At 46.1% G+C, this 25,862-nt stretch overlaps 1 protein-coding gene across 7 annotated transcripts in view; it reads left to right on the top strand.

The window, feature by feature from the left end:
• Positions 1 to 25,862, top strand: part of Orp8 (Oxysterol-binding protein-related protein 8) — a 99,463-nt gene that overhangs the window by 43,234 nt on the left and 30,367 nt on the right. For 4 of the 7 annotated variants that reach the window (XM_084602237.1, XM_084602238.1, XM_084602241.1 and 1 more), the window contains 8 exons: positions 14,734 to 14,801; positions 17,025 to 17,114; positions 17,551 to 17,742; positions 19,825 to 19,947; positions 20,116 to 20,464; positions 22,300 to 22,481; positions 23,224 to 23,408; positions 24,994 to 25,174. In XM_084602237.1, coding sequence (XP_084458363.1) covers positions 14,734 to 14,801; positions 17,025 to 17,114; positions 17,551 to 17,742; positions 19,825 to 19,947; positions 20,116 to 20,464; positions 22,300 to 22,481; positions 23,224 to 23,408; positions 24,994 to 25,174 — 1,370 coding nt within the window. Of the gene's footprint in view, positions 1 to 9,160; positions 9,457 to 14,733; positions 14,802 to 17,024; positions 17,115 to 17,550; positions 17,743 to 19,824; positions 19,948 to 20,115; positions 20,465 to 22,299; positions 22,482 to 23,223; positions 23,409 to 24,993; positions 25,175 to 25,862 lie in introns of those variants that run through there. The other 3 variants (XM_084602243.1, XM_084602242.1, XM_084602239.1) reach the window with 3 other exon arrangements.

Here is a 25,862-nt window from a genome sequence, read left to right as displayed (position 1 = left end):
GTCTTCTGCTTCTTCTTCTTCTATATTCGATTTCCGAGGTCTACCATGGCCAGCCCTGCACTTCTTCTTCTTTACTCCATTGCTCTCCAGGATGACGAGGACTCAGTTGGCCTTGCGCCAAGCGGCGGAGCAAATTAATTACGTTCATGGCGTGGCACAATATCGCATGTATAGTTCGGAATGAGCGCCGTGTAGTCACTGCAACACGTACTACATCAGCGGACGTCACGTTTCTTTCGAGCTTCCGGATGCGCTCAGTTTCGCTTTTGCGTGGATGATATCTGCATATGTCCATCGCGCAGAAGGGCTTCTGAAAAAAATAAATAAATAAACGTAGTTTTGGTTCGTTTCAAAAACCGATACGATATCGTCTTATTCATGGCTTCGACAATCCTGCCAGCACTAACCACCCAACTGGGTTGTTCAACGTTAATTAGTAAGTAGTACGCAATCATATATATATATAAGTGACTTTTGAAATTGTTCGTTGAAGCACCAGGTATATGCTGGATTTAAGCGTCGCCGTTCGTCTTTATAGATTTATTTCAATGCCTAAGCATTAAGTGGGTATGTTTTCAAAGTCATGTCACCAGAAGTTTGTCGGCAGCATTATATTCAAATGAAACGAGTGGCAAGGATACGAATGGTTGCGCTAGATAGAGGATAAGGAAGGGGGAAATTTGGGGGAAATCTGGGGCATGCAGATTAATTAGTTAATTAGAGCCAATTAAGGAACAGCAGTTTACGTTAGGTAGCGAAGCACTGGAAGTAGTAGGCGAATACGTCTACTTAGGACAGGTAGTAACCGCAGATCCGGACCATGAAAAGGAAATAACAAGATGAATAAGATTGGGATGGAGCGCATTTGGCAAGCACTCGCAGATTATGACTAGCAGCTTACCGGTATCGCTCAAGAGGAAAGTATACAACAGTTGCATCTTGCCTGTACTCACCTATGGGGCTGAAACGTGGAGGCTAACCAAGAGGGTTCTACTTACGTTGAGGACAACGCAGAGGGCTATGGAACGAAAAATGGTAGGGGTAACATTAAGAGATAGGAAGCGTGCAGAGTGGGTCAGAGAAATAACTCAGGTTACCGACATTCTAGTGGAAATCAAGAAGAAGAAATGGGCATGGGCAGGACATGTAGTGCGAAGAGAAAATAACCGATGGTCGCTTAGGGTAACAAACTGGATTCCAAGGGAAGGAAAGCGTATTCATAGCAGGGGGCGGCAGAAAGTTAGGTGAGCGGATGAGGTTAAGAAGTTCGCAGGGGTCCAGTGGATGCAGCTAGCACAGAACCGGGTTAACTGGAGAAATATCGGAGAGGCCTTCGCCCTGCAGTGGATATAGTCAGGCTGATGATGATGATGATGAAGTCAATCAGACATTGGGTATGTCGTCACCAGCTGCAGGATTACGTTAGAACGAAACGAGTGATAAGAAAACGAAGAGCTGCACTAGATCGAGCATGAATTGAATCTCGGTGAGGAAAATTTTGTTAAGCCAGTTAAGTCAACCAGGCTTTGGGTTTTTTTCAAGGTCGTGTCACCAGAAGTTTGTCGGCAGGATTACGTTAGAACGAAATGAGTTATAAGAAAACGAAATGTAGCACTAGGTAGAGGATAAAAAGATCTCACTGGGGAAAAATTTGGTGCATGCAGAATAATTAGGTAATTAATTAGAGCCAATTAAGTCAATCAGACGTCGAATTAGTCAAGGGGGTAATGTTGACGTCAAAGGGCAGCATTCTTCCTCAAAGAATGCTTACGCATTCCCCTAATGTGAGCGCCGCAGTGATTTCAAACGTTTTTAGAATTGTGGAACATAACTTTGTTCGTTCTCTGAATATTGAAATCCGATCAACTCCGTCACCGCCATCACAACTATGTAGAGACGGAACGCTAAGGATATATGTTCCCAGCATAACCGTGATGTCAGTATATCGTGCTGCCATCGGCCGCTTTCCAGGCGCTGCGTGTCAAGTGCGAGTATATAGTGATACATAGGTGTAGTAACCACAGCATTGGACGTCTAAACTCCGGGCGTCCTTCTCTGCAAGCCGTTTAATTCTAGTGCGTCGGTCAATTGCCTCCGTGATTGTTTTGGGGTCACATTTGGAAGGAACAGGTTGCTCAATTCTCGGAATCTCGTTTCAGGGAATATATCCGTGACAGTCCGGATTACACGAAATTTCGTCGGCGACCGTTGTTGAGGCCGTTGGGTGGTCCATAAAATATGGTGTCACAGCAGGTGTCGCCTATAGCGACCGAAGCGGCGAGTGAGATAAAATGCGCAACAGATACCCCTGTGACAAGGAGCCCCCGCCACGACCGCTGAAGGCACCTGCGTTCCCAGCTCCGAAGAGCCAGGAGCAGCCATCCATCACCATCGCCCCCGGCGCGCCTTTTGCTCTTACGTCATAACTTGCGGACCTCTATGTGGCGCAACTTTTGCAGACGATCATTTCAAATTGTGACGCAACCGTTCGCTGTACAGCGTTCCAGATTGCCGTGCGATTTCTCGATGCTCACATAGCCTCATAGCATGTGTATGGTAATAAAGTTGGTTGGTTTGTTGTGGAAATACGCAATATCTGTTAAGACAAATACTCGGTGGATACCTGAACCACGCCTTGAGGGACAGGAGGAAGGTAATAGTTAAAGAAACGCGGAGAGGGAGAGAGAGCAGGACGGAGGTGACGTAGTGGAGGGCTATGTAACATGCAGCACACGAACGCTTTTGCGTTCAGCCTTCATTGAAACGCGGCAGCCGCCGCAGCCGGGTTTGGACCCGGGAACAACGGCTCGGTAGCAACTACTAAGCCACTGCAGCGGGTAACGTATCAAAATTATGATTCAACCGTTCGTCATACAGGTATCTGGGTGATAAACCATTTCTCGTTGCACATAGCATACATATATCAGTCAAATTGCTGGCCAGCTCTCGACAGAGTTGCCAACTGACGAAATGTGCACCTTTAATGTTATTCATTTGCCCTACTTTCCTTTCACTAGGTATTAAAGCGCAACCGTTCGCCGCAGAATGAAGCGAAAGCGTTTCGCACTCAGCACTTCACCATGAAGTGAAGATCTCTGCTGTAGCGGTGTTGTGCGTCGCCATTCAAGAGAACCGTGTCTGCAACTGCGTGGTTTGCCAACGAGCAGAGGCACGGCGGAAGAATTCGGCACTCAAACAGCTCGCTACTGTCCAGGCGAACAAAAGCAAATCCATGACGAGGCAAGAGGCGAGACGCTAAGCGCCGCAGGAAGCTGGAAAAGGCACAGAGGAATCCCGCGCTCCTTAACAGCATGTCAGCACACCGCTTCTTCTATCACCTTTTGTCACCGGGCACACTTCGCATCGCGTCCGCTAATGATTTAACCACGCCTCACAGCTGTTTGTAACGATCGAGTACACGTACACGTTCAGGTCGCCGTCAAGCTTCTGCTTACGACTGCAAGTCCCTTAAAGACGCCTGGATCATGGAAACTATTGGCTGTGCAGCACCTGTTTTCCTCGTGCGCCTTTCACTCCCTGCAGCCAGCACTCACAAAACCGGCCTGTCCGCCCACGAATCCCGTCCTCGGAACCCGCGGCTCCCCCGTCCTGGGAACCCACGACTGCCCCGTCCTGGGAACCCACGACTGCCCCGTCCTGGGAACCCACGACTGCCCCGTCCTGGGAACCCACGACTGCCCCGTCCTGGGAACCCACGACTGCCCCGTCCTCGGAACTTACGACTCCAGTCCTCGGAACTCACGACTCCCGTCCTCGGAACCCACGACTCTCGTCCTCGGAATCCACGACTCTCGTCCTCGGAACCCCCGACTCCCGTCCTCGGAATCCACGCTCGGAACCCACGACTTTCGTTCACTGAATCCACGACTCTCGTTCACTGAATCCACGACTCTCGTTCACTGAATCCACGACTCTCGTTCACTGAATCCACGCCTCCCGTACACTGAATCCACGCCTCCCGTTCACTGAATCCACGACTCCCGTCTTCGGAACCCACAAAGTTGCCGATGCCATCATAAAGTTCACCATCCTACCCCTCGGCCCCTCATACGTTTCGGCGCAGACTAGCAGACAGCTCACGACAGAGCCCTCCCCTCTCCAACTATGCCAGCTTTGGATCACACGGTCACATGGGCTTTCTCGGCAATATGAGCTGGCTCAACAGTTTGCATATGCTACTGTTCACCGGGCGCCGGGGATCGCAGCTGTACTGGCAAGTGATCCGTAAAGTACACTTGTACGTTTTGACGTCGCTTGTTCGTCGCAGCTGTCGCCAGCTCGGTGAACATTTGAACGTGACTCCCGTTTGTCGGCTGCGTTTCTGCTCGTGCGAGAAGACAACATGGGCCCGAAGTGTGGCATGGCTGTGGAAGCTTTAGTATACGTATTTATTTTAGTTTCCGAACAGCGCGCCCATAAGACATTATTGTACAAGGGGATCGACAGTCAGAGCGTGGCAGCGCGCGTAACCTTAAAACAAATATGAACGAAACTTCGTGCATCTTTAACAGAGAATATGCTCGCGCAGCGCATTTACAAACGTACGGTTAGTGAAAAGGAAATTAACAAAATGCAGCTCCGTTGACTTCTAAAGAGACACAGCGGGTGGTTTAATTCTTCAGTTCGCGTAAAATTGATTTCTACGCTTCTTTTTTTTTTTTTTTCTTCTATGGGGTGGCTTTGTGGGCTTGAGGCAAGCAGCGGCCGACACTCAAGCACAGGTCAAATACAGATAAAATTTGTTCTTTTACAGGACAGAAGTTTCTACATGCTCACAAATGTTGAGTAAACAAGTTTACAGCCAACCGACATGGATATGAAAACGCACTAAAGAAAAAACATACATATATAAAGTAGGAAAAAAAACTTACGGCACATTGAGAGCACATTTGTCCTTTATAAAACGGTATTATTCCTTTAAGAACAATGATTTCACTGGCCGGAGCTTCCAATTCAACAGACCAGATAGAATTGGTCGAGATATCAAAGCTAATCAATAAGCGCAAGGTGGCCTATATAAGGAAGTGTGACATGGAGAAAATTGAGCATGTTGTAAAGAACGGAGGAAGCCTTAAGCGGTAAAGAAGAAATTGGGCGTAATTATTTCCCTCTTCTTACCACCCCCTCACTCATTTCACTTCTCTTCCGATCACATGTATAATAGTTGTACGGGCATAGAACAATGTTTTTAACTTGTTGCGTGAAGCACTGCCACTACAGCTACTGCCGCAACGACGGATGCCCAATTAAGAAAGCATTATGAGAAGCACGACACTTCGAAAAGAAGCTTTTTGACACCTATTTTACCCCCAAAACTTCCATGCGTGTTAAAATGTATTTCCACACCAAGAACATAATCCAATATGACGAGCTTGTTGTAAACGCAGTAGTTGTATCCTTGAAAAGGTACCCACGTTGGTGAGCCTTGAAGCGCAACAAAAGACGAGGACATAACGAAAAGGAACACTACGAGCGCTCGTGGTGTTCCTTTCTCCTCTTGTGTCCTCGCCTTTTGTTGCGCTTCAGTGCCTTGAAGCTTTCTTCTGGCTACATTGGTGTTTGTAAGGCCGCAGACGATTTTTTTTTTTCTGATCAATTTTGATTTGTTTCCGCACCGCGCGTTTCAAATTCGCTGCGTCAAGACCAGAAGGGACTCCGAGCTCGTGCACAATTTCGTGCTGCAGGCACGCTTGCGGAAATCGCCGGTGTGGCGACACCGGGCTTGTTATAAAAGCTTCGCATTTTGAACCGAAAGCTTCACTCGCGATGATTTGAAAATGTCCCGATATTCCAAGTCATATTGATGGAATCAGACGTCCCCCTGCGGTGCTCCCTCTCCCGTGGAGGCCTCCTAGGGTCTTCCTGAGGGAACGGAAGGTCCTCTACATCGACGGCAATTAAGTTATCTTGAACTTGGTGCAGCGCCGTGGCACCAATTTCCACCGTGGTTGCACTGCTCTTTCCACTTTCACTCACACCTTCCTCCCTTCCCTTTCGGCATGGGTCAGGTGTCCGCAGAACAAATGTGAGAGATACTGCGTCTTTCCTTTCCTATGAAAAAAATAAACCGATATGCAGCCCTGGGTTGTGCGATGTCACATTGAACAACCTTGACGGTCATGGACATATACGGCGCCTTTCCTTTCTTATAAATCATATAAAAGAAAAAATTATGCTAACATGATTAGATGTAAATTATACAAGAAAAAAATATGAATCTTGACCTCGTGTAGGTGTCCACAGTTCCATGGAGTCCACTCAAAAGCATGAGGGTCCTTCCTTTTCCCAAAGCCTAATATAAATCAAATATATGAAAAAAACAACAACAACCGCGGATTGAAAACCGCGGATTGTTCACTGTGTGTGTGTGTGTGTGTGTGTGTGTGTGTGTGTGTGTGTGTGTGTGTGTGTGTGTGTGTGTGTGTGTGTGTGTGTGTGTGTGTGTGTGTGTGTGTGTGTGTGTGTGTGTGTGTGTGTGTGTGTGTGTGTGTGTGTGTGTGTGTGTGTGTGTGTGTGTGTGTGTGTGTGTGTGTGTGTGTGTGTGTGTGTGTGTGTGTGTGTGTGTGTGTGTGTGTGTGTGTGTGTGTGTGTGTGTGTGTGTGTGTGTGTGTGTGTGTGTGTGTGTGTGTGTGTGTGTGTGTGTGTGTGTGTGTGTGTGTGTGTGTGTGTGTGTGTGTGTGTGTGTGTGTGTGTGTGTGAATGAATGCAGCGTTTCCCATCACTACAACGCGGTAATCTATCAGTATACGGACCAACTTCAGTTTGCCCTCAGCATTCCTTTTCTAAATTATCTGGGTAATGCAGTCGGCTCTATTTGAAAGTGCAATTCTGTATTCGCTATTCCATTTCCTTCGTGGGCATCGTCGATGAATTACTTGCGCTCGGAGATTTCGCAAGTGAGAAGAATAAGGTTCGTGGCGCCGACTGTTCGCATTAGTAATTAGCGCGGTCGTGCCGATGCGATATTAGCATGTTCGATTCTCCGAGGAAGGCGGAAGGTGGCATTTTCTTTTCTGCGGCGCACGTTGTCCTTGGACTGCGCCTTGTTTTGCAAGTACTGTGTAAACTTTCAATATGCAAAGCGAGGGCGTTTGCGCCCGCGTTCTCTGCATACGTAATCGCGTTGTTCGAGCTAATTTCCTCATCTCACTCGCTCTTTGCGTCACAACGCTCGCTTGCTCTTTCGCGAATCGTGGTGCTGCGTTTGCCTCACAGCGTGGCCGCTCTTATTTTGAAATCGTGCTCACGTGGCCGTTGCGTTGAAGGCCTCGGATGACTGTTTTCTCCCTCTCTTGCCTTACTCTGAGGTTTCGTTAAACGCTTCAGTCAGGGTATGCTAACTAATCACCAGGTGTCGTGTTCGGCGTCTCAAGTAGACGTAGTTTAAATAAAATATGCGGCTGGAATAGGGAGGGCGGTGGTGCTTAAGTTTTTAGTAATTGTCCTGTAAATGAACGCGCAGTAAACGCAACCGACGTCTGATGCCCGCAAGCGGGCTTCGCTGCAAGCATTTGGTGCATAATGTGCAGCCCCCCCCCCCCCCCCCCCCCCTCGCGTGCTTCCGTCCTCTTTTTGCTTTTTCAGTTAGGGTCCTATGTAACGAAATAAAGTGAATGTCAAGAAAGTAAGACGCGAATGGGGTCAAAGTGGTTTTATGGGCTACTTCTAGGGATGATAACTTAAAACGAGGAGTTCCTTTTTGCCTCTGGCTTGCTTGGTTCTTTAATTCAGGCAATGAAGAACGCGCTTTCGCAGAAGCAATCTTTCTTCGTAATACGAATCACACTTCCGCGGTTTCGAAATTTGTCCCCCCCCCCCCCCCCCCCCCCCCCCCCCAGAAATACTAAAATCTCAAGTGAGGCGAGTTCTTGTTTCCGCAAATATAAGGTTATTCGTCGCGCGGTTTTCAATGCGGAACCTCCGCCGTTTATTTGCGTCGAAAATAAAAGCAGTAACCGAAGCCCGCTGTGTGGACGCCGCGTCTCTTATATAAACAGAGTATCTCAATTCGTATTAAGGCCAACGATATCAATTTCCTCGTCGACTCGGTCGTTGCTGCCCACTCTCATCTCGTCTTTTCTTTCAGCCTTCGAGTTTAAATTGAAATTTGTGTCCTCCGCCTACTCTGACGTCGGGGAGAAAAAAAAAAATGAAAAAGTCAAGGCCGAAGCGCGATCGGCCAACTCTCGACCGTGATGCGCGGGCGCTCGGCGAAGCGCAACGTGTGAGGCACGATGGAAGCTGGAGAGTCAGCCGGGATAATTTCTTCCCCCTAGAGCATAACTTGGAGCGCGCTTCCGACAGCTATCGTGCGCCTCTTCCCCCCCCCCCCCCCTTCCCTCTCTCTCTCTAGACTTTGTTTCCCATTCGCCTTGTCCTTCCGCGTCGCTCAAAAAGTAACGACGGCGCATGCGCGCCACTGTTCATGCGAGCGTAGCAGCGGCTAGTGAGTGAGTTCTGCTTTCGCTTTCTGTGCGTGGTTTTGCTTTCGCCCGGGCCTCCGCTTAATGCCACGGTGTCGCTGGCTCCGACGAAGCCGCGCTGCCCCTTTTCTTTCTCCCGAGCTTCTAGGAGTTCCTTCGTACATCGGCGAGCGCCAAGTATGCGGCTCTAATGTTTCTTGCTTTTCGTCTGGCATTCGAGCTTTTTGGCCGTCGAATTCGCGTCTTTTCCAAATCTGTGAGCATGGTAAAGGGAAAAGGGCTGCCGAATTGAAAAACAGAGGGGCGTTTATTTTGAGGGCTCAGTTCCATTCACTCTTCTTGTTTGCCTTGCGATATGTATCTCTCTGGTCCGCACGCGGGTCTTGTTATGGTGGATGAAAAAAAAAAAAAAGGTTGAGAGCGTGGGAGGAACAATGCTTGGAGAAATGCCTAGGGACAAAAAAAAAAAAAGAAAGAAAGAACTGGGCGCCCTTAGTAGCTGGCTCCAAAATTTCGAAGCTCTAGCGACCGTGGTTATATTTTCTTGGCATTTTTTTATTTGCGCCCCTGACTCCCTTCAGAGAATGGGTAATAACGGAGCATGGAAACTCCATACTATATGTGGCTCGCGGCCCTCATTCGTCACCGCGCTACCTGGCGGCAATCGGTGCTTCGGTGAGCAGACGACAAAAACTCGCCGCGCTCGGGCTCTTGTACCGGGAGGCGGCTGGCTCGCATTGTTCGACATTCGAGGCGCGCCTTTGAGTGCCAACGCACGTCTTGCTCGGGCTGTTTCGTTAGTGGCGGAGTGTCATAAGCTGGTCGTTGGAAACCTGGATATGCTCGGCTTCAGGTCGACGCTTTTTTTGGGAATGTCGTCATCATCCGTAGAGCGCTCGCCACCGAGACGTGTGAGGCGTATCGACTCCAAGACGACAGCTTCGAAAAGGTTCTGCCGCGAAGATGAAGCTTCGACCTGCGGGATGCTTCGTCGGAGCTCTGTTTTCCGCAGGTTAGGAATTGCGCTGCTGTTTCTTTTTTTTTGTTCGTGTCCCCGCTATGAGAGAGCGCGAGCTGCCTGCATGCGTTGCGCCGTGCAGGCGCGCTCGCTCAGATTTGTGAGTCGGATTTTTTCTTCCTCCATGGTCGGACTCGTCGCCGCACTGGCGACATTCGTTGCTGCCGCGGCGCTCCGTTTTGTGATTTAGTGCTCGGACCTGCCGCTTTGCGCCTGCGCGAACGGCTTGGTGGCGCCACGTGACGTCCTTCCCACAGCAGCTGCTGCGATGCCAGCTGTTCCAGCGCGTTGCCGAGCTCGATGGCTCTCCTTGTGACACGGGAGAAAAGAAAAACATAAATGCATAAATAGGAAAGAGAATGTTTTCGTTTCGCACCTGTCGATGAAATATGGGAAAGTTATGCTGCTGCATGCTACACCGACGAACAAGACGCCGCGAAGTAGGTCATGACGCCGATACCTTCTGCCAGCCTCAATACGTTCTTGACGTTGGCGACTGTGAGTTAGTCATTTTTTCGCTTGTGTTAAGTTTTTTTTTTTATTATAATGCCAGTCATTAATGTCCTGGAAAGCGCCTTGCCATGGTGCCGTATTTTAACCCGTGAGTCGTGCATAGGATCTTTTTTTTTTGTGTGTGTGTGGCACGTTAAGTTAATTATGTAACATTGGACTTGAGATTTTTTTTAGGGATGTCTGAGATTATCTCGTAATTTTATTGTTGCTAGCCACTGCACTTTACGAGAAAGAAATGTGACGGACGTATTATCCGTAATTTCTTGAAAAAAAAAAAAAAGGGGGGGGGGGGCTTGTTTTCTCAACTGTTTGCTCAACTTCGTCTGCACGGGCGACCCAAGCGCTTTCACTGGGTCAGTCGGGTCTCTCCGCTTTAATTGGTGCGGTCGTGTACGCCGGCGCTGGGTAAGTGTCGATAATTGCATCCCGGCGCACTCGGGTGAAGGTGGGTGTAGCCACACCGTCGGGAGGGCGTCTGCTACGCTACTACGCCCGTTGCCACTTGCCGAGCAGCAGACGATTGCGCCGCGCCAGCGGAAGGATGAACAGTGGCACCGCCTAGCGCCAATCGTCGGAGCTCGCGCGGGCGGCTTCGCTTTTCGTCGCGAGCGTAGCTTTGCGGCCACGACGAGCGCCGCGTGAGAGAGGGGGCGGATCTACCGTTTGAGGGATGCGGCTCAGGGATGCTGCCCCCCCCCCCCCCCCCCCCCTTCATGAGTGGAGGAGGAGCGGCTGGATAAACAGGGATCGGGAGATGGGGATTTAGGGAGAGAAGGGGGCGCGTCGGCGGCAGCGCTTGCCTGGGTGCGCTAGGCCTGCCGCTTTTTCCCGAGTGCGTCGGCGGCGGTCCTTGCCTGCTTCGTGGAGTCCGATCATGAAGCGGGGTTCGAGCGAGCACAAGATCGCCAAGAGACCCACGTGCATAGCCAGTGGCGGCTACTCGTCCGCCCGAGGTGTGTGCGCGTTGCGTGTGCGTGCGCGTGTGTGCGCACGTCTGTAGAAATGGTCGGTGGCGGTCCTGGCGCCTGTGGTTTTCGTGTGCTGTGAGAGCCTTCCCGTGGCAGTCGGAATACAGTGTTGTAGGTGGTACCGACCGAGTGGAACTGGCTGTAGCGCGGCTGGTGCGATGGTACTTTGCGCGCGTTCGGACTTGAAAGCTTTTTCTCCCGAAATCACCGACGCCTTTCTGTTTGGTGCTGGTGGCTATAGGAGGTATTCACGTGACGTCATCCGCTAGGGGCGCTAGCGGCCAGCGCAGAATTCGCCATACGCGTGGTCGTGCATGGGTCGTGTGTGTGGGCGCCGCACCCAGCCGCAATATTCAACTCGTTCTGATCCGTGGGGTAAGCCTTTCGCGCCTTTACAGAATTTCTGCGTGCGCCAGCGAAAACCATGCGAGCGAGTTGATACACCCGTGGACTTCGTGGAACAAGAAAAACGACTGTCTGGACAAAATGTTTGACTTCGTGAAAACACCGGCTCGTACGACCGCGGTAACTTCGTCGAGGTGTGTCGTGTACTACAAGACCACTGCTTCGCGTTGAATTCCCTGACATCGGTGCCTGCCACGTGATGTGCGGTCTGAAGTTTTGCGACAGGTGAAGAAATTAAAACGTACTAAGCCACGAATGTGTTTTAATTTTTGGCAAGAAAGCGAGGCCAAGAGCCACACGTGCGTGAGGGTGTCGATGACCGGCGTGTCGTTTTTAGAGGTGAGCACATTGCGACGTGTCTGTCCTCCTCCGACTTGCAAGTAACAAGTTACAACTTTGTCAAGCGTTATCGCTGTACATCGCGTTGTTGCGAACCTAGGTTCCATGGGTTATGTGCATTTCGAGCAGAGCTACGTAGCCGATACTAAATTTGTAAAACATGCTCTCTGGGTGGGCCGTTTATCCTGCGAGGACATGACAGTACTTTTTTTTTCTCGACCTTCTGTCACCCAAATTAAGCAACTGCATTGATTCGCTTTACTGCTGGAACAGCGCCTGTGGAAGCTTCGCCAGTTTGCCGACTACCGCCACTAAAAGTGTATGTTTTGCTGCCGTGCCAGCTTTGGAATTGGAGAATTTAATGCGCTCGCTGTCTTTTCACGATGTGTTCTGCCTCAGTGGCAGCCAACAACAGGTTTGACGAGCTGCAAGTCGTTTTTCGCTAAATGGGTAACCGGCCACTTTTGCTGTCGAGCTGTTGCACGGGTGATGCCTGGTGCAACACTGAACAGCGTGTTATGTCCCGGAGCATCAAAATATCGCTGCAAACTCCGTGCCCATAAAGGGCTCAACAAAGAAAAGTGTATGTGGACGTATTTACCAGCTTGATAAAACTTTGCGGATCACTTCCAATATACGGCGGGCACCCGACAGCGAATCTGAAACAACGCGAGCAGACGCGCGCCGATGCCACCGGCGACCTCCGACATGGCGGACGAGGCGGGACGATGCTCGCGCCATCTGGTAGTACGACCTCAGTGAATACCTCCTATATCTGGTGCGGATGTTAGTGCGTGGTTGTATCATGACAAACCACAAACCATATAAGAGTTTTGGAGGCTTTTTACTTTACTGATAGCAGAAATGGGATATGCTTCAGTTATTTTTTGCATATGCCCATAGTGGAGTACATTTAATGAACTTCTCTGGCTGTGTACATATTATCTGTTTAATGTGCTCCCTTTCACATTATTTTGCCAAAAGCATACTGTGTAGCTGCAGCAGTTACATCAGTGTATGAAATGGCAGATTTGAAAGCATTGAGCATACACCACATACTTTCTGCACATCTATATTAGTTTGTGCACATAATTTGCTGATTATGGTCCTGGTCACTTTTTATGATTGCAATTCATAATTATGCAAACAAGTTTTTAACTAGACAAAGATGCTGTTGCATGTTTTGTAGTGAAAAGAAACTCGATGCTAGTTTTTGAACCATGAGCACAAAAACTCGCATGATTTTGTGAGTTTCATTTTTGACTAAATTCACGTGTCTTTGGCCATGTGTAAATATCCTGCATGCAGTGAATTTGGGATGTCACACACAAGAGGCTGCATCACAACAGTATTATTTCCTGACTTTGATAGTCTGCTTTTACTTTTGATTGAGAGCCAAAAGGTTGGGAGAGGAGTTTTTCATGTTTTGACTACAGGGATTTTGCGCTAAGGTGCGTCTGAGCCAAAATATTAACATCTTTTGGAACCTGAGGATCAATAATAAAAGCGTCTGTCATCTCGTTGCAGTGTACAGGCATTCCTGCAGGCATCAGTGATGAAAAAAGCAATTGGATGCCCGTGGTAGATTTCAGCTTAATGCGAATGTATATATAATGAAGAAAAAACAACAACAACTTAATGCACTATTCTTGTCCTTCACAGCTGACTATTATTTGAGCTGTATTTGCAGCTATGTTTTCATTCTAAATATGGTCAGCAAGGTATAACCAACATGGAGAAAGTAATACATTGAAATATTTGCTGCATGTATTTGAGCACATTGGGAGAGTAGCTGGGGTAGGAAAGTTTTGGCTTGCATGGGTCTGTTGTGCTGTGTGTGTACACTGGATAGAGAGAATACTATTTAGGTATTTCAGCTGCAAGTCTCTTTCTCTATGAGGGATGGCACTAAATGCTGCCACATAGAACAAATAAGGTGGTGACAACCAGACATAGGACAAAGCTTGACACATGTGCCTAAAGATGTAACCACAAAAATTGAAGAGCATAAATAAAGTGCTCCATTCATTAATACTTCCTGCAAGAAAGGATCAACAAAGGTTGTTTAAGTTCTGTGATCTCTTTTTTTTTTTTTTTTTTATAGACTAGTTGATTTCTTGACGGAACAGAAACCAATTAGCTAGCGGTATCTGTTGCTAAAGATTTTTTTTATATAGAAAGGCTGCATTCGTCATTAATTTTCACTAGTATTTGTATAATAATGTTTATCACCGCTGCTATATTTTGCTTCCAGATAGTAAAGTAACATGTTTCAAACGAATATTTTTTTTTTGGTTGAATCAAGGGCCAGTTAATGTAGCTGTGGTTTTGAGTTTTTCCTGTGGTTTTTTAGAGTTCGCAATATGCCAGTGATAAATGTGTAATAAAAAAAAAATACTGAATGAGGGCCAGAAGATTTTGTGCTCATTGATGTCTTTCTTAACATGTCGATATTCAACATTAATATATGACCATGTATCTTTACAAAGAGACTGATTTCAGTTTTCTGCTTTGCACAGAGCTTTTGTTGTTTTGTTTCTTCCTTACTGGGAGTATTAGAAGGGAATTGTCTTTTTTTTCCTTCCAAGCCTTCAGTAAATTTCTGAACTAATTTGTCCTAGTTGAGTATGTGTTGTGTGTCTTTTGGGCAGTGGTACATTGGGCAGATTGGAATTTGTATCAATGTCAGGTGGAGGGAATGTGCCAAATCAGTGATAGGAGGCTGATCAGTCATCCCACATGGAAAGCTTTTTTAGCAACTCATTAATCTCAACAGATTCTCTGGGGGAAAAAATGCAGCAAATTTTTAACCTTTATGACGGATCAAGGAGGTAGTGTTTGGGTTAGTGAAACTTTATGAGCTGTCACACAAAGTCTTCATGGTGATGTGTACATGTGACTTCTTCCTTATTCTAGGATTCATTAGTGTGTATATTCGTGTGCACACATTCGTTTCTGACAGTTCTTAGTTCAGTGCTTTGTTCATTTGTGTGGGCTGGTTTCCTCTTCATACTGAGATCGTTTCTTCTTTCACCTATCAATATAGGCCCTGAGGCGAGTGGGGAAGAACCTCGTCTCTCGGACACACAGAGTACTACATCTTTATCACCTAAGGTGAGCCTTAAATCTACTTTCTGTTACTCTTTACTTGCTTTAGACATTTCCGCTGGAGATTTTTATATTGATTGATGTCTTTTTTCTGTCTTTCAACATCTTTCCTAGCTTGTATGCCCTAAGGAGAGGTTTCTTACTGATTCATTTGGTCCTGAAAGTGTTATAAGAGTCATTTGCTTTTTTTGTGATTGGAATCATTCGCACATATATAAAAAGCAGAAGTTTTGGTTAAAAGTAGAGATCATCATCTTGCTAAGGGAGTAGGTGTTTTACTAAAAATATTAGGACTTCTCTCCTTTATTTTTCAATGGATCTGGACCTATTTACAGATAGGCAGCAATTTGTATCGATCCGGAATTTGTGTTAAGACATGCTACATGTGACCTCAGGGATTCCTCAAGGCAATGTCTTGGGCTGTCAGTTGTTTTTAATCCATGTGAACTGCCTAATACATGTTATTGAAAAATATGTACCTGTGAGTGTTTACCGATGACTGTGTTGCTTTGAAAGAGATTGTCAATATCATATGACCACTTTTGAATAATAAAGTTTTAGTAGCAATCACAGACTGGTGTGAGCCTTGGGGTAGATATTATTCAAGATAGAATTCTGTTTTTATGTATTGCAAAAAAAAAAATGGTTGAGTGCTACAGATACAGTAGAACCTCCTTGATATGTTCCCAGTTTATATGATTTCCTGTTCTATATGCTCAAAATCGCGGGCAATAAAAAACCTTCCATAAGTTTTGTTTTTCTCCCGGCTAATAAATTCCCGGATAACGCGATTTCCCGGTTACTACGTTCAAAAATTTAACTGTCGTCGTATAATAGGTTTGACGATCATTTGAACATGCTAACGTGCCAGGGGGGCGAACTTGGGAACTCGTGACATGAAAACCTGAACAGCGGCGCTCGCCTGCTACGGTTGCTTTTCTGTAGTACCTAGGTGCACAGGGGCGAAGCATCAAAGAACGCCAACGAGTCGGCATACGAAGCACCCGTTTTCGCAATAACGCGACTTCGCGAGGAGAAACGCAGTGACTTTTTTGCAGTGCCTAGGGGCATAAGGGTGGACCACTTTATAACTACAACTATGCACTTACATAAAAGCGGACTGGGCCAGGGGAAAGCAGCAAGAGCTAAAACGTGAATGCAAGAAGTCACAATGGCTTCCCCACATATCATTCATGTGAAGCAGCCAAGGAAGGGGTTCCGGGTTGTCATTGCCTTCTACGAATCGGATTTGTTACTAAATCTCTTCCGCACTTAGGACTATGCAAATACAGACTGAATTCCGCAAGAACTAAACAAAGGAGCAGTTCATGCTTGATGCCAAGAAATGCTAATCTGCACTTTTATGCAGTGAAAGTGTCAACTCTGAATACTTTGTACCTCGTTCAACAGTTATATTTTTCAAAATCAGGCAGTCGGATCGTGCATTTTCTCGGATAATATGTTTTCCCCCGCATTAACAAGTTCACTTGGTCCTCGCATATCTCCAACATCTGGTTATCCACAATAAACAAAGTTTGAAACACTCATCAGTAGCAGAATCGTGCGCACAATTAAGGCTTATGTTAGGTCCTGATTTGAATTAGTAGCAACAGTGTGAGATTTGCCTAGCAAAACAGCCATTGCTTGATTGTAGCATGTATTGTGAAAAGCAGGTCATTTTAGTTATATATTAAATATAGAAAGACAGATTGTTCATACACATTAATTCTAAAGAGTTATATCTAGTCATAGTAAAAAGAAGAAAAGTTAATCATCTATAGTATTGCTTTACAGTTGCATCTTTGGAAATCAGAACACAGATCTTTCTGCTTGTGTGGAATTGGCTAGCATGAGAAGAACACATGTACATGAGCATTCATTATCCCCAATTTTCACATGAACCAATGGGTTTGGATGCAGTTTTTTTCCCAAATACTAACTGAAAGTGGAATAATCTTTCGAATTATTGCATGCTCGTAGTGTTGTTGTTTTGATTACTGTTGGATTTGATGTCCTGTATTACGAGTTTGTGGCTTTTCTTGCTGATGGTTCTGTGGCTTTTGTGTTTTAGTTGAATGCCCCTCTTGCTAGTGCCTAAGTTGTGGCTCGCAAAATAAATTATTGTTTACCTTGTATCGGCATGGAGAGACAGCTCTTGATAGCATTTTTTATATCATAAGCTTTTTTAACTGTAAACATTTCCTCCGCTGGCTACTTCTGGATTTGCAGCAATCTAATTGTGACTTTTCTAAGGGCGATCTCATGGCTGGTGACTCAACCCAAATGTCTGCGAAAATCGCCAAGAGAGAATCGTACAAGGTGAGTTTGACATGTCCTGTCAGGCTCCTCCTCTGCTATCGTGGCCTCATTAATTCACAAGAAATTACTATTGAGCACTTACCCTTTTATATTCAGTGCATGCAGTGCATGATTTTGTTGACAGTAGGTGATTCTCGCACATTATTGCTGAGTATTCCTTGCTGGCTTTGTCAGTCAATTGCTGGTTATTAGAGAGGAAGACACTACCTGAATGAGTGAGGACACTCTGCGTTCTACTTAGCTGCATTTATTTTTGTTGCAAATGGTGAAGGCAGGTGTGATCAGTTGTACCTATCGGGTAATGCTGAGCTTTTTTTTTTTTTTTTTGTAGTATTGTTTTATTAATGTAAATATTAGGTGATTACTAGCTGATTTGCGATATCAGCTCAGCACCAGGCCAGGGGAAAGCTTTGAATTGTTGCCCAAAACCATGCAGGCCCAGCGGAAGCACTATAGATGTGAAAAGAAACGGGTTGCCATGGAGCTGTCCAGCACCTTGACGGACCCTTCCATCATTGTGCTGGCCGACTGGCTGAAGGTTAGAGGCACCCTCAAAGGCTGGACAAAACTATGGTGTGTGCTCAAGCCTGGATTGCTGCTGCTCTACAAGACCCCCAAGATTGCCAAGGTGAGTGCTTGTGCCGCAGGAGCACACATTGCAGCATGGTTTAAAATCTGAGCCTCATTGCAGCATGGTTTAAAATCAGTTTGTCACATGTCTTGTGAAGAAGGTCTACACTTGATAGTGCTCTCGTATATGTTGCTGTAAGGCATTTTTTATACTTTTTTTATGTTCTTTGGTGATTGCTGCCAATAGACGACCTTATCACTATGTGTTTGTTGTGTGAGATGCAACCTGAAAGCTCTGGAGCTTGTATGCTTATGCACAGCATTGTGGGAGCTCGTGGAACTCAAAAAAGCAACTCTCGGAACTGGAACCCACTTTGAGAACCGCTGGCTGAGAACAAAACATGGTTCAGAATGTTGGCAGATTTTCTGTATGAATGTACTGGTCCTAAAGGCAGGTCTGCGAAAAATAAAAGGTGAAGCTCTGGTGTATTTGCGGTGTACTAAGCCCCGCAACAGCAAAAGGCTTTATCAGCTTTAGCTGTCTTTTTTAAGGCGAAAGCCTTTATTGGCTCATACTATCATCGACAAAAGCTGTCCACGCGAGCAGCGCACCTGATTGGTCGACAGAGAAGTGATGTCACCAGCTGCCAAATTCGAAGCGACCAACCAGAAGTCTCATCTTGTCTAGTGTTTCTGCCATCTGCAATCCCATACTTGAATGCTTGCCAAGGAACGCCACGCGACAGGAGCGTGGCATTCCAAACTCACACTTGCCAGAGAAAGTGTGACAGATACTGTACCTTTCCTTTCGTGTAAACCAATTATAATTACATGTAGCACTGCAACGAACGCTGATAAAAGGCAAACATTGAGAGGCAAATGATAGGAGGGGAAGGGTAGGCTTTTGTCATTCTCCTCTTAAGAGACATCTAAGAGGCTCTCTAATTTTTTGGGCAATCTTCAGCAGAGCCCCGAACTCATAAGTTAGTGAAAAATCGGCCTTCGTCAAGAATAGCTTGAGATTTCAACCCGCTGCTTGAAGCAGTTTTAATGTGATAGTTTTAAAGGTCCCATTTTCCAGAAAATTTGAGGGTGGCATTGTCGACGTTTGCTTAGTGAACAAAAAATCACAGGCGTGACTCTGGCAGATGGTAGTTGGCTTTTTGTGACATGGCCGTGCTCTAATTGGATACCACGAGACGACATGACATGGCTGAAATTGCAGGTGCTGCAAACTTATGTTTTGCATATGTAATAATTTGCATATGATTGTAATCCAGTCTTCCAACACCCTTTTAATCTCCAATCAAACACTAGGCCACACAGGCATGTTGGTGTGGCTTGGTTAGAGGTCGGATTTCTATCAATGTCAGTCCACATAATGGCATGTCTTACGGCTGTATGCTAATGAGTATGTGTAGGATAATAGAGGCTCGTGTGAAACATTACTATGGATTAGGCAAATAGCAAAGTGAATGGATGCAAACGAGGATTTGGAAAGGGAGTCAGCAAATAGGAATCATTAATGCTGTTACGTTATACCTTGAAGGTGGTGTTTTAAGGGTCTCCCCAATTTTTGGGGTTTGCAGAGTAAGGAAATGAACTCTAGACTATCAGTTGGAATTACAAGCAGCAGCTCTTGACAAGTTTTTCCCGCTTTTGCATTGAAACTATCCAGTGTGTCCTCTTAAATGCTTGGCATTGAAATTTTATGGCATTTTTTGCAAATGCTTGTCACATTTGCGTGCCCTGGATGTTTGACATGTGATTACTGCGATCAGAGAGAATTAGTTGGCTATGGCGATTCAAAATCTCATGTTTTTTTCTTGTAACTTCTGGGGCATTGTGGGTTTAGCTTCAACATGCTGATAGTTGGTGCTGTAACAGAAAACAGAAAGTAGTTACTCTTATTAATTAGCACTTCTTGTGCTGTTTTTTGTTTGCTGCATATACTGATTGGTGACAAGAGTTCAGCGTGTTCTTTTTATTAATATTATCATTACTACTACTAGTTTTTTTAAACTTCTTGGTAAGAGGGGGAGGAGGGGCACACACATTTTGTTTTGTGGGACTTGTCTGGTCTTTTTGATCACTGTGATGAGGCTGTTCCAAAGCATTTTCTTTCTCCTTCTCTCTGCAGAGCAGCCAGTGGGTCGGAACTGTGCTACTGAACGCATGCGAGCTGATAGAGCGGCCCTCCAAGAAGGATGGATTTTGCTTCAAGATCTTTCATCCACTTGAACAATCCATCTGGGCATCGCGGGTATGCTGCCTGATATTTATTTGAGCCTTTCATGGTGCTTTTGTATACGTACCATGCAGAACTTTTTTGATATTTTCCTCAACACTGTCATTTGATGCGCTTGATGTAGATTTGATACACATGGTCTGAATTTTGATTCTCTTTCCGTGCTCTCGCTGGATACGGTAGGGTCCTCGGAACGAGGCCATTGGGGCCTTGGTGCAGCCCCTGCCCGTGAGCCACCTCATCTTCCGGGCACCCTCGGAGGCAGCCGGCAAGTGCTGGATGGATGCCCTGGAGCTCTCACTTCGCTGTTCCTCACTGCTACTGCGCTCCATGACATCGGGGCACTTGCGCAGCAGCAGTAGCAGCACTGCAGCTGGGGGCAGCGGAACTGCTCGGGACTCTGCTTCCGTGACTGGAGTCGGCGGCAGTGCTGAGGGGGAGCTCTCACTGGTAGCCAGCACTCCCACCACGGTCGCACCACAACAGCGGCACTGGAACGAGAGTGACCTCGAGAACCACTTCAGAGACCAGGGTGTGTAGGCATTGAGGGAAAGTTGCTGCGGAAAAATGGGAGTGGCAGGTGCATTGCAGGCAGTAGAATATATTTTCAAAAATACCTTAGTAGTCAGTGATTCAAGCACTGGCCTCGTATGTGGCTGGTGCATTCTGCTGCCCTTTTGTCCCCATTCCGTCCCCATTCCGTCCCATATGCTCATTGCTTTTGAAATGGGTGCACACATTCCCCTGACTTAGTTCTCGTCCTCTCTGGGGTGAAATGCTTGGCAACTGGGCAGTCATTGACGCCTCACCTCACGCAGACCAAAATGCATTAGTCATGGTACACTCTGTCAGGGCTGCTCTTGGACGATGAAAATAAAGCAGTAATGGTCATAGTTGTAGCTGTCATCATCACCATAAGCTTTTTAATTTGAGTCAAATAACTCATTGATGAACATTTTGGCTTGACGTTTTAGTGTATATCTGGATTCATGTTAGTCATATCGTGAGTTCAAGCAGCACCTCTAATATTTATTGCCACACCTTGGTAACTGTGGGTCATTGCCACTGAAATCGCTTAGCAGGTGTTTTAAGATTTATTATTAGTATTGCTCTTTTTCCTTTCCCATACAAGAACTTGCACATAACAGTAATATGCATTTTATTGCAAGTTTGTTTTGTTGCATGCATTGTGCATTGCCTTAACGGCACCCATAGGTTGTTTGCCCAGCTTCGCAGTGATTATCTCTTGATATCCCAACCCCTGATGTTTCATTGCACTGTTCTTAAGGATGGATGTGTGGCAGGCAAATACAGGAACTTTTTTTTTCTCCTTTTTATTGTATTTTGATTTAGAATACTTAGCGCGCAAGGCACAAAGGGTATTTCTGCACTCGGTGCACATAGAATTTAGTCTTTTAATTTGGTCTTAGTCCCATGTCATGTCTGAAGCCCAACTTGTTTTTAGTACAAGAAGAAGTAGGGTTTCGTGAGCAGTTTTTGCAGCTAAATTCCAAACACTTGGCAGGTGGTGAACTTTTTGCTAACGTGTCTGTAACTGGCAAGAAAAGATTGTGAGGGAAATATTTGTAACAATGTGGATCTTGTTTTGTGATATCTGCATAATGGTAACCTCAGTGTCTTGGCATGGAGATACCTTGAACACTTCGTCGCACCAGCAATCTTCCTATATTCAGTGCCTGTCCTCGCTCAGTAGAGAAGGCGTTTTGATGTGAAACTAATGGTCAGGGGCATTACAGTGGCTATTTGTGTGTGCTTGTGTGCTTGTGTGCATGTGTAAAATGCAGGGAACTGCTGTAAACTCTATGGCACCTAATAGCCACTGCTATTAGAAACGTGCTCCGCTAAAGAGCAGGCTAGAGGCTGGCCTTAAAAACCAGGCTAGGGACTGTGAAGTGTGCTGTATCATGCATAAGGCCAGCATGCTGTACGTGGCACACTTATTGGCCCTCTTTCTTAGTGCTGGTCATTCGCATTTTTCTTTCTTTTATCATACCTGAAACAAACTGCACATGGAACCACAGCAATCGATTTCATAAATACTGCAGGCTGCTGACTACAGCCACTGACAGCTGGTGACAGCTACAGTACACTGGCTGAAGCCTGCATTTTAATATGTCATATGCGTGTGCTGCTTTATTTCGTAACATTGTCGAGTCTAAAATCCATGGACCATTTGCTTGAAATGGCATACTAATTTTGTGTGGTAGTAAGTCGAAGTCACTTTAGAGTCGTGCCCACATAACCATGCCTCTCTATGCCTTTCAGCAGAATGTCCAGTCTATCAAAAGTGCCATGTTTGATTGGTGTGCGCTTCATTGAGTGGGCACCATTGGTTGTGGGGTGCAGACCTTGGGGACGACGCACCCACGGATGACCAGCGGGACGGCACGCAGAGCTTGCACTCGAGTGACACAGACTCTGAGGAGGAAGAACACCAGCGGCTGACAGAGGACAGTGGGGAGGCGGAAGAAGTGGAGGAAGAGCCCGAGACACCCTACCAGGAGGAGAGCAATGAAGAACTGGGTGTGGTGAGTGAGCCTGAACTGGTAGCAGTAGCAACATCATTAAGGGTTTTGCCCTCACTTAGTATGCAAGTGTGTGTTTTTCCTTTCTATGCTCGGCAAAAGATTGGGTTTGTGTAGTTTATGCTGCAACCCGTGTGTCTATTTTGGGACAGATCTTCATTATAGTTCTCAAGTAGTAGGTAGGGAAGGTCTCTGGGGGAGGATTATTTACTTAAGCATGGCTAACTTGGCTTGAAGTGGTTCTGAAGATCTACAGAGTGCGTATGTTTGACTGGGTGAGCACCCTTGACTAGGTGATGAGCATGAATGAAACCGTTATGCAGTCAAGTCTCGTCAATTTGACCCCAATAATTCAGAAATTTGCATAATTGGAATTAGAAGTGCAGTCCCAGTCGGTGTCTATGCAAGGCTATGGCGTTGAATGTTCGTTATTTTATACATGGGCAGGCTCGCAGTGGTTGATTCAGACGGGTAATCACATCGATGTGTGACCTGCACAGCCGGCAGTTACCAAATTAAACTCCCCAGACTTTAGTTGCTTGCAACAGTTGTTCCCATGCGCTTCATGCGCGCTGTGACAGGCACAACGATGATTGGAAGTTTCCTATCTTCGAAATAAAGCTTAGTCGCATAGTTTTGGTTTTGCCGCAGCTATGATCGGAAGTGCGCGTCGACCAGTCGCATTGTTTTGAGAGCTGCCTTAGTAAGATTCGTAAAAGAAGTCTCTCTCTCTCTCACTGTGCAGGCAGGGGACGCAGGCCAGACGGAGGAGGTCGCTGAGGAAAACCGCAGCCTCATCTGGGCCCTGGTGAAGCAAGTGCGGCCAGGCATGGACCTGTCCAAAGTGGTGCTGCCCACGTTTATTCTCGAACCGCGATCCTTCCTCGATAAGCTCTCCGACTACTACTATCATGCTGACATCCTTTCCAGGTGTGTGCTTATTGTGTGCTTTGTAAATATTTTTTTACCCCCTTAGGAGCAGGGATGCATCCAGCAAAGACTACTTAGTAACTTACTGTTTGGAATAATGCGAATTTCAGTGGCAGCTAGGCAGCTATGAAATGCTAGTGCAGTGAGTGGTCAACTGGCACGGGGGTGGAGGGTTAGAGGTGTAGCGTTGGCTTGGATGTCGAGGTATTTTGATTCATAAGGGGATGTTGCTAGCCAGGGCCTTTATTCCAAGTTCGCATAGTTTTAAAAGTGTCATTTTGGCTCTTGCCTGATTGATGGAAACACCAGAACTGGATGTTGCAATAACCGAACTAACAGGCAAGGGCGAAAATAATTCTGACTTGAAATATGGGCCTAGGATAACCTTGCTGATTGAGAGCAAGGCTGTGTAGTTTGTATTACTTATAGTACCATAAGGATGTGGAGACACCACCGTTACCAGCATGATTCTGAGTAATGTCACCATACAGCTGCGACTATACAAAGCAGCATTATTTAATATGCGATATGAATTGCTGCACTCTTTCATTTTATCATTGGCAAGTGTCATAAGTCATGTTCTGGTAAATGGAGCCTGTGTGTGAAAAATATTTGTCATGCTTACTGCCATTACCTTTTCTTGTGGCTTTTGTGTTACTGACGTGCTGGCCTGGGAGGTGTATTCATGAATTTTAAAAGCAGCTTTGGCTTTCAGCTCACCTTTGCTCTTCCTTTGCACTACTATTTTTTATATATCGGGACATCAGTTGTTACGAGACTTTTATTCACAGGTTCATGAGGTGTTTTCAAAACAAATGCTCTCTTAATTTTGAATCAAATGGATTTGAAGCTCTTTAAATTTTAGCCTAGTTTGTTGTGTTCTGCTGAAGGCATACATAGAACTGCATAGTGTTCAGGCCTATGGTTTGTCCAATCAAACTGCATTTTATTTATAAGTGTAAGACTTTCATGATTCTACAACTCCAGTTCAGTTTGGTAATTTGATTTCACCAACAGTTTTACAACAGAACCAATTGTGCAAAAGCTGCATGCAGTTGTGGTATGCATTAAGTGCTTCTGAATTTCGGCTGCGATTCATATTACTCTGCTTTCAAAGTGGAGTCTACTTTCTCCCACAGTATTTGGAGACATTCACTTTATGTAACGATAGTTTCAGTGTCTTCTGTATTTGTAATGGGGACAGAGAATGCGGCCAGGTGTGTATGTGAGAGTTCAGCCACATTGTCATTGGTGAACTGACTAAATGTTTAAAAACTGGCTCTTGTTGGTGTGTAGCACAATGAGAATGCACTGGAGGCGGCGGGGGGATCATATATGCACCCACGAAAATTTTTAAAGGCATGAGAGACAAGTGCACACAGCACCAGTTACATCTTAAATGGATCATGGGAGTTGCTGGATGTGTGACCAGTGACAAGGCCATGCGACCTAACCATGTGATGAGGTCATTTCATTTGAACACCAAGCAGATCGTGTTGGGAGGGAGGATCTGGTTATAAGGCTTGATGCTGTGAGCCATGGAGGACTGCTGGTTTCCTCAGCAGTTTTTCTTCTATGATTGCAGGGCGGTGCAGGATGACGACCCCCTCACGCGGATGAAGCTGGTGGTGCAGTGGTACCTGTCTGGCTTTTACAAGAAGCCCCGAGGCCTAAAGAAGCCGTACAACCCCATTCTGGGCGAGGTGTTCAGGTGCTGTTGGAAGCACCCTGAGACAGGCAGCCGCACCTTCTACATTGCTGAGCAGGTTGGTAGCTTCCCTCTCATTTCTCTCCTCTCTTTTTTTTTTGTCCCATTCTTATTTGAAGTCAATTGTATAACATTGACGGAGAAATGCCTTGTGTTTAAAATGTTTATAAGGAATGGGTTTATTCCAAATAATGGGTTAAAGCAGGACTTGGAGTATATTGCCAAGCATAAGTCACAGATCCTGCCTCAACTTACTGCCCTCACTGGCCGAAAATAGCTTACTACAAATATAAGCTGGCGCATCATTCCCCCAACACCTGCACTATGTTCTACAGTTTCCTGCAGGATGACGTCACGGCACATGTGCAACTTGTAGCAAAAACTCAGTTGTATAATTGCCATTACCTATTTAAAAGCGACAGGAAGTGCCCACTTTTGCTGTTGCTTTCACACTGACTTGTGCAGGAATGGAAGCTGATGAGGGTGATAAAGTTCCAAGCAGAGTGCGCAGATACTGGCAGATTAACAATAGGATGTTAGGTTACGGAGGTGATGCAATGTTCTAATGCTACGGTGAGCGAAGCTGATTTGTTCATGCCGCGGCAGTTTCAAATTTCACTTGTGCCCTTGAAGTATTTTGTTTATGTAGTATTTATTAGGGGTGTGTGAATTCCGAATAGGAATCACATGTGCTTGTTATTCGGTTCATACTGTAAAAACTGGTATACACAAATTACTGAATACAC

This window comes from Amblyomma maculatum, chromosome 4 (genome assembly GCF_055883805.1).
Source record: "Amblyomma maculatum isolate TAMU_Amacu chromosome 4, ASM5588380v1, whole genome shotgun sequence".
In the NCBI taxonomy this organism is placed as follows: Eukaryota; Metazoa; Arthropoda; class Arachnida; order Ixodida; family Ixodidae; genus Amblyomma; species Amblyomma maculatum.
The sequence above is the reverse complement of the archived record's forward strand: the minus strand, read 5'-3'. Positions and strand labels throughout refer to the sequence as shown.